Source organism: Orycteropus afer, unplaced genomic scaffold (genome assembly GCF_000298275.1).
Source record: "Orycteropus afer afer isolate SDZICR_OR568_19922 unplaced genomic scaffold, OryAfe1.0 scaffold00003, whole genome shotgun sequence".
Taxonomy (NCBI): Eukaryota; Metazoa; Chordata; class Mammalia; order Tubulidentata; family Orycteropodidae; genus Orycteropus; species Orycteropus afer.
In genome coordinates this window covers 5,374,348-5,383,476 of record NW_006921590.1, presented here as the reverse complement: position 1 = coordinate 5,383,476, position 9,129 = coordinate 5,374,348, and the positions used below count along the sequence as shown (strand labels likewise).

Below are 9,129 nucleotides of genomic sequence, written 5' to 3'. Positions count from 1 at the left end.
AAGTTTGTCCTGCTGTTGGAGACCTCTCGTATCCCCCCCACCTGGGTCAATGTGGCTGACTGTTCCTCTGTCTGGCTTCCTGTCTTTTAATCCTCTTTCTCCTGCTCTTCTGGCCTGCTTCTTTGGGCATCCCTGAGTTTCCCCTCCTCACCTATGTTAATAGGCATGAATATTTTCCCTACAAAATATTCATATATTTCTAAGCACAAATCAAGACACTTTATCTTAGAAGGCAGAGATTTATAGGGAAAATAGGACAGAGTGTTGAAAATTGAGATTGTCCCAGAAAATCTGGAACATCTAGTCACCATTTTGATGGACCAATTAATTTTGGAAAGGAACAAAGAATATATCTAAATCTTTAGGGTCCTACTTTGATCCTTAGAGAGACTATTTTAAACCTTTTTTAAATGAGATTTTCATAGAATAGTCATTAAAGGAAGAAATTATTTACACTTAATTTATTTCAGAGTATTTCTATCCTTTTTAATATTTCATCAACTTACTCTTTTAGAAATTATTCTTTTCTCACCATTTTCTATTTTAACTTCTGTTTTCTTTCAATTTCAGATTTGTTGAGTGTATCTGCTCCTACCTTTCCTTTTTAAATTATACATATATATTTTTTTTTTCTTTTCCTTCTTTTTCTTTGCCATATACCAATGTCACTATTTTCTTTAGTGTTTCAAATTAATAGTCAGGATTAGCACAAGGCCTGAAGCTTTATATTATATTATTTTCATAGTTCTGAAAAAGTAAAATATATTTTTTATTTTTAATGTTTTAAATAAATCCTTTTACATTATATAAATTAAATTATACAAAAAGCAGTCTGTGACAAGACTAATTTCTTCCCCAGACTTCTAGTCCCTCCAATTAACAGACTCAGGAAAGGTCACTTCCATTATTTGTATGGTTGTTTAGGCTGCCTGCAAATTAGTTATCTCAGCTCCCCCATTTAGACCCTGCATTTGGTGAAAGAAATAATGAAACCATTGATTTGATAGCTGAGGTAATGGAAACCACAGTATTGGTTGGCCTTTGGGTTCTGTCAGTGGCATACATACCTGCCCTAACTGGCATTGCACCTGAACAACAAACCACTAAGTTATATATATGACGACATTTTCTTGATACAAGTACAATTCCCAAACCACTACCTGCTAAAATCCCACAAATGGCAAACTGGTAAAGAAAGCTTACTGAATGTAGACTCTTTCAGAGGGCTTGAACTGGAGCTGCTGCAGTTATCTGAAATGTCCAACTCATCATCTAGCTCGGAAAATATATCTGCACATTAATTGAAAAAAAAAAAAAGGAAATGAATGAACCTTGAAGCAGAATGGAGTTGAGAGTGTGTTCAATGCCCATAACTTTTCATTAGGAGCACCTTTCTCGATATTTTCCAGGTTGAAGTTATCATCTGACAGGATTTCGTCACAGGCCCTGTCTTCGTCCTTACCACAAGGGGCCTGGAAGCCTTCAGGTGGCAGGTCTGTGCTGCTTTCTGAAAGCTCACTCTTCAGGCTGGCTGCTCCACTGCTGCTGCTACTTAAGCTTGCCTTCTCAAACGTTTCCTGGAAAGAGAAATTCCATTTTTATTAGTAGCTTCTTCTTTCCTTCCTTCTGTAGGACTTACAGCTTGCTACAACATCTACTAAAATGCTTTAAATGTTATTATTTAATACTTTATGCAAAAGTAGAATTAGCAATTCTACCAATGAATTTGCTATGGAATCCATTCAGTCTACAACCACAAAAGGAGAAGAAATCAGTCTGCAAACTACCATTGGACAAGAAAGAATAATGTGACAAGAGTGCTCAGTGCAAAGACATCCAGAGTGTGGTAAAAGAAAAGGTACCACAAGGAATAGGTTTACCTCTTTTAAGTTATTTTAAAAATATTTGCTACTATATCTGGTAAGTAAGGCTTTTTCTACAAACCTCAGTCTCAAGGGAAATTAGCAGAAGCCTGGACAAAGAGAAGTGCATTCCTTGAAAAACGAACAGTTGCAATGAAGGGGGCTTTCAAACTACTTGGGACTCCACAGTATTGCCACACATGAACCCTCTGTGTGTAGGCTACTCCAGAATCCTCCAAAGCTGATGTGAGCCCTCTTTTTTATGATGACACCACAAGGTCATTGACCTCACTGTGTGTTTTCAGATTCCTAAATGGTATTATTTAGAAACTACAAAATTGCATCTTCTGAAGGTTCATTAAGAAAAAAAGAAAAAAAAAAAGGATTAATTTAATCCCACTGAATGCTGGAAGCTTTGATTTTTCTAAGAAAAACTACATATAACTCAGCACAAAATTACCTTTTGTTTATTTACTGAAGCAGTTCTCAACAATTAAGATGTTCACTGTGTGGGCTAGTTTGTGGTCAGGTGGAGAACGTTCTTAGACTGTGTGGCTAAGTGGTGATGACAAACCTAACAAACCAGAGAAAAAGACAGAGGAAACAAGACTGTGAAGCAGGAGAGAATCAGAGTTGGAGAGTGTGACAGGAATGTTAAAAGGCTGCATTCATTGAAGGGGAAAGAATTGCACCCATGAACTGCCTTAGAGATTGTTTGGTCACAACACCCTTTGGAGAGATAGGTTTGTGTTTGTTTATTTATTTTTCAAATACTTTTTAATTAAAGTGACATCCACAGCCTCAAGGGGAAGGTCTCTAGAAACTTGTAGTGGTAGAATTTGCATGTGTAGAATTTAAGACTTTATGGGAGAAAGAAGTAGACCTCTGAAAGCTGTCATGTTTCTATGTCACATGCGCACTAAGGAAGACAAAAAAAGAAAAAAAAAATCAAAGATATTCTGTGTATCTTAAATAAGTATTACTGTAAACTATCCAATCAATTTCTGCTTATTATCTCTTTTTCCTAAGAGTCTTATCAGTGTTCCTTTCCTCACAGTTTTATCAGGATACTTAGAGATATATCTTACTTTATTGAAGCTAATACGCACATGAAGGAGCATTTTAATTTTGTGTGTCTAGTTCTCCATCCATTGTTTCTTTAGGGCTCCTAATATTTCTTTTATGACACAAAACTATTAATTCATGTTTCCTGGGTCCATCCTGATCTGCTAATTAGAATCTAAGATGGAATTGCCTTACCCACTGCTATCAAGTTTATTCTGACTCATAGCAACCCTTACTGAGTTTCCAAGGCTGTAAATCTGTATGGAAGTAGATTGCCTCATTTTCCTTCTGTGAAGCAGCTGGTGGGTTTGATCTGCAGACCTTTTGGTTAGCAGCCAAATGCCGTGTCTTGAGTATCCTGTATTTAATACACTCAGCAAAACTGAATGAATGCGTCTCAGAAAAACTGTAATGCCTAAGGTTAGTAAGGGGCTTCCAATGCCAGTCTCAATTCTGCCCAAAACTGTATTGCAAAACTCATTTAGCCTCCTCCAAACCCTACTTTTTCTGTCTCCAACCCTTCTTCTAATTATCCTCAACTGAAGTCATTAGAAATCTGCATAGAAATAAAGATACAATTTAGGACTTCCCCTCTTTAAGACTTTTATTATTATGAACAAGTAATCTCCTGCCTTATTCTAAAGACCACAACCTGGATAATTCATCAAAATACTACAAGGAATTGGTTCAATGGCAACTGGCTTGGTAAGAACTACATATCCAAGATGTCTCAGTGCTATCAATGGTGAAACAAAGATGAGAGGTAATTTGTGAGTTGAAATAACTTTTTACTGCATTGATGTAGTTAAGTGCTGAAATCCATTTCTCTTAAACTAGCAATACTTCAGCAAAGGCTTTCTCTCTTTCTTAAGAACAAGCATGGATAAGACATCAGTGGAAGACATTTTTCTTTGTACAAATCAAGAGCAAGGAAAAGCTGGGATTGTCAATACAAATGATTCTAGACTTGAAAAGGTTTAACTTGCAACCAATACCTAAGAACAAGTTGGGTTATAAATCAAAGGTCACTTGCAACTGCCCAAACTACATCCATATATAATGGGATTATGTTTGCTTACAACCTAGAAGAGAAATTCTTTCAGACTCTGTAAGTATGAAAGGTAGGGTAAAGTAACACAGACTGCATAGTTTGTTTTGGTTTAAAACATTGACTTCGAAAATAATCTCATGCAGAAGTTTTTGCTTCAAAAAAACTTATCTAGTCTTTAAACTTGCCATAAGCTATATGGAGCTGTAAGCATACTTCCCTAGTATGATTTCTAGAGTTTTTCATTTTGAATATGTGGGTCTTCAACTCATTATTCAATTTGCTTCTTAAAGAACTCAGAGTTATTTTTGTCCCTTGTAAATCCCTCAGATGCCTTGCATACCCTGTTCCTTGCATGATACTTGGCACACAGCAAATGCTCAACAAATTGTTGCTGTATTGAGACTAAAGGGAGAGAAGGACCAGAAAAGCAGGCAAAGTAACTTATAGGATGAAAGGGTATTGTGATTTCTGTGGGGTTTTGTTTGTTTGTTTGTTTTTATTTTTCTTGTCCCTTGATACAGGAGCCTACATTGTGAAGCTTCTCTAAGAACTGAAGGTACTATTTGGTGATAAATTCCCCATGCACTTTGAGTAGTTCTGAGGCTCAACTGCCTTAAAGGTGACCAGTTCAGTAATCAGCCTCTATAACCCAAGAGACACTGGCTAAAGGCAGTGCATGGTTGACAGCTTTTGCTCTGGGAGATGAGACCATAAAGATATTTTCAGAAATAAACCTTGAGTAAATACATAAGGGAGTTAGACAAAAGAGTTAGACAAAAGAGGTGTAGACTTGGGGGAGGGAATTTGGCTCTGTCATCTTTTTTTATTTTCTAATTACTTAGCATATTTTAAGGAGTAAGAGGGAGTTAACTAGGTGCGTTCAGCATTTGCACCTCCTAGGAACGGATGGACACATTCAGTATATTAATATGGCAGCAAGGAAAACACAATGCAAATCAGACAAAATTATCACTGATATGGAAATCATCACCATGATAGAAGACTGCCTGTCAGAGTGCTAGTATGGGTACAATTATGTTTAGCTCAGTTTTTCTCATTATAATGTAATTTTTTTTATGTGTGCAGCAGCTCATAATACATTTTTAGTTGAATAGCAATTCTAACAGTAACATACTGACAGTGCCCAAATTAACTGTGGCAGCAAGGAAAGAAAAAAAGAGAGCTTATTTTATTAAAATGAGTGCAATTTTAAAAATTGCCAAGAATGTTAATTTTACGGGAAGAAAGAGCATAAGAAAAGTAAGAGATAAATATAAAGCACAACACCAGCTAGATCCTAATGAGTCTTTACTTTAGAATGATAAAAAGCACTATTTCCACTATTTCTTTTGTGCTATGAAATATTCATATTCTATTTGTGCTATATCTCAACCTACTTTCTTCCATTTCCTTAGTTAATAACCGTGTCCTCAAATACATAAATTTAGGGCACCAGGTGATTGACAGAAATTCACCTGGCCTAGGTGATCTTTTATCAGTGGTAACCACGTTCTGCACTTTTTATGGATGACAGCACGAGAAAATTCAAAATAAGAGGTGGATCACTGCCTGCCTATTATTGTACATAAACTTGGTCCCTATAATTCAAAGTATACAAAAAATCAGCCAGTGTCGTCAGCTGGCTGAAGGTGCCATGCAGACTCAGACACAGCTGCATGAATTACGCACCAGAGCTGGGGAAATGTGAGGCTCTTCTCTGGGACCTTTGTCTGAAAGGCTTGGCCATGCTACCTCAGTGGATAGGTGACAAAAAAAGTCCAGAGGCTGGGAACTTGCTATGACAGATCAAAATCTTTCAGCTCCAAACATATTTGGATGATAAATCTTGCTGAAATTTTGTTTGTGAAATCCTGAAGCATCTTCCCTCTTCACATGCTCCACATATCAAGTAGAAGAGCAGTAATGTTAAAATTAAACTAAAAAATTGGGTGTTTTAGGGCCCTGTAAATAAATTTATAAAGTTTGTATAATAAAGGGAAATACTCTCCTTAAGTTTGGATCTTAATTATTAAGTTTTACTTTGAACTTCTTAACAAAAATATTCATATAATGCTAAAAATTAATGTTCATTATAAATAATTTTGCTCCCATAATTATGATCCCATTATTATCATTATAGTATCTTAATTAGAACTTCTTGAAAGTACTACTGTATATTAATCAGCTATCACTAAATGAAATAAATTAAGGCATGGATTGATCATTAAAATTCAATCTAAAAATCCAGTATCAAATTTACCATGCTTGATAGTATCTGACATATCCTCTGCCACTCATTACTAAGCTAATATCAGCAAAGGGTCCTCTATTATTCCTAGTTGAAAGATAGGTTTTCTATAATTAATAACACTAAAAGACAGAAGAATATTGTTATAATCTGAAATTATCACTTACTAAAAATACATTAGATACAATATACAACATTTACTGATGACCATTTTGTTCCAAGACTGCAGACTAAACTACAAATTGAACTGAATGTATATGTCAATATGTTTAAAGGAATTTCAAACAAGGCCAGAATCAGGTTATTCCACTGAACATATCAAAGAAGAAATGCACTAAGAATCATCAAGGGGTCAAGTTTCATTACACTCTAATTTGGATTGCTCAAAAACAAGAACACAAGTGGACACTAGCAATGCTTAAGACATTAAATGATATGGAATGCACACACTCACTGCCATCAAGTCGGATCTGATTCTTTGTGACTCCTCCTTGGGTTTCTGAGGTGGTATCACTACAAAGTACATTGCCCAACCTTCTTTCTGGGAAGTGGCTGGTGGGTTTGAACCTCCAGCCTTCTGGTTAGGAGTCAAATGCCTTAGGCACTATGCCACCAGAGCTCCTCAATATGGAATGAGACATAGGTATTATCAACATAATGAGCCCTGCTGGTGCAGTGGTTAAGCACTTGGCTGCTCACCAAAAGGTCAGCAGTTCAAATCCATCAGTAACTCCATGGGAGAAAGACATGGCAGTCTGTTTCCATAGAGATCTACAGCCTTGGAAACACTAAAAGGTAGTTCTACTTTGTTCTATAGGGTGCAAAAGAGTTGGAATCGACTCAAAGCAGCAGGTTTGGTTTGTGTTTTTATATTATCAATATAGGAGCCCTGGTGGCAAGTGGTTAAAGCATTTAATTGCTAACTGAAAGGTCGACAGTTCAAATCCACCAGCCACTCTATGGGAGAAAGATGAAGTAGTCTGCTTCTGCAAAGATTTACAGACTTAGAAACTCTGTGGGGCAGTTCTACTTTGTCCTATAGGGTTGCTATGAGTGGAATTGATTCAACAGGAGTGGGGATTGTCAACATAAATGAACTCCACTAATGGAACCCCATTTACTGTTTTATTTTAACATAGAATTACATAAGGGAAGGTCTAGTTTTTGTTAAACTTCACACACACCACATGACACCAAAATAGCAACTGATGAAGTACGAGCAAAGAACAAATTAAAAACTACAGAAAAGAGTCACCATCATCTTTTATCTCAAAAAAAAAAAAAAACCAAACTCACTGCTGTTGAGTCGATTCAAATCAAAGTGACCCTCCTTGGATTTCTGAGGTAGTATCTATGAGGAAATAGATCGCCCAGTCTTCCTTCCGAGGAGTGACTGGTGGGTTTAAACCACTAGCCCTCTGGTTAGCAGTTAAATGGCTTAGGCACTACACTACCAGAGCTCCTATCTTTTGCCTAGGCCACGGCAATTTCCTCTTGACCTATCTCCCTGCTTCCACTCTTAGCTATTAGCAGCCCATTCATGCACAGCAGTTGACTATCATTTTAAAACATTTTGTTACCCTTTGTTCAAAACTCACATCACTGAAGATGGAGGAAGAGGCAGACAAGCAACATAGACCTGCTTCAACAAAGAAAAGAAAAAAACAGTTGACAGAGATACAGAAGATAATCCTGGAACCCTGAGCTTTGAAAGGAACTATACAGGAATGGATTAGGCACCAACTAGTGGAAAAACCTGAGTGAAAACAGTAAGTACAGAGACAGTCGGAGCAGCGGACTGTTGGCTACTCTGACAAGACCAACAGCCTGAATATTTCCAAGTGATGTTGGGACCTGAGAATTGACCTAAAGATCAATCCCGGTCACCAAGGGCTGCAGGGACAACTGCTCTGGTAGCCTATGACTAGGAAGGGAAACAGCAAGGAGGGGGAGACAACCTGAGCTGTGGACTTTCTGCTGTCCGGAGGGTGCAGCCATTTTGATTATTACACATGGCAGCCATTTTGGATATTGAAAGTGTCTGAGGGTGTCATTTTGAATGTTTACAAGCGGTGGCCATTTTGGATATTTAAACTGACCGAGGGCTCAGCCATTTTGAATGTTTACAAGTGGCAACCATTATAGATTTTAAAGTGATAGCATTCTCATTCAGATTCCAGGGACCTAAGAACAGGTTCTGTTTGCCAGGGGCGGCAAGGACATACAAGAGGCTGACAACATGAAAGGAAAGAGGTAGTGAGTGTATAACTGCTGTCAACTAGTGAACAGAGGAGCATAGCATAGTACCCTCCTGTACAGATTACATACAAAGAAAATGAAAATTGTGGGCAAGTCACTACAACATATAATCGCCAATAAAATATAAACACAAAAATGTCACAATGCCTCCGAGACAATAGAGCATCACAGTCCACACAAAAAAGCAAAATAAAGCAGGAGAAACAGGAGACCAGGACACAGAACAAAAACACATGCCTGAGGAAGAAGCGGCATTGGAACTCCCTAAGAAGGAATTCAAAAGAATTATATTTAGGTCTCTTCAAAGGATTGAGAGACAGAGCAAGGAAAACCCAGAGAAAACCCTAGAATAATTTTGGAAGAAAATACAAGAACAAAATGACAAAATAAATGAAAAATTGGAAATGATTCTAAATCCACAGATAGAAATCCAGAAGATTAATACTAAACCGTCCGAAATAGATAATACATTGGAAGGGCAAAGGAGTAGAAATGATGCAATGGAAGACAGAATTAATGAGATTGAAGACAAATACCTGAATACCTCTATGGAAAGGGATCAATCAGAAAAAAGATCAAAACAAAATGAAGACAGTCTAAGGTTAATGTGGGATACCATCAAAAGGAATAACCTATGTGTCATT

General features: G+C 37.1%; 1 protein-coding gene across 1 annotated transcript in view; it reads right to left on the bottom strand.

Annotated features, from left to right (window-relative positions):
• The window catches only part of NEK10 (NIMA related kinase 10), a 425,054-nt gene that overhangs the window by 103,964 nt on the left and 311,961 nt on the right, over positions 1-9,129 (bottom strand). The window contains exons 25-26 of the mRNA XM_042780294.1: positions 1,391-1,577; positions 1,204-1,290 (exon numbers count right to left, since the gene is read on the bottom strand). Coding sequence (XP_042636228.1) covers positions 1,204-1,290; positions 1,391-1,577 — 274 coding nt within the window. The remainder of the gene's footprint in view (positions 1-1,203; positions 1,291-1,390; positions 1,578-9,129) is intronic.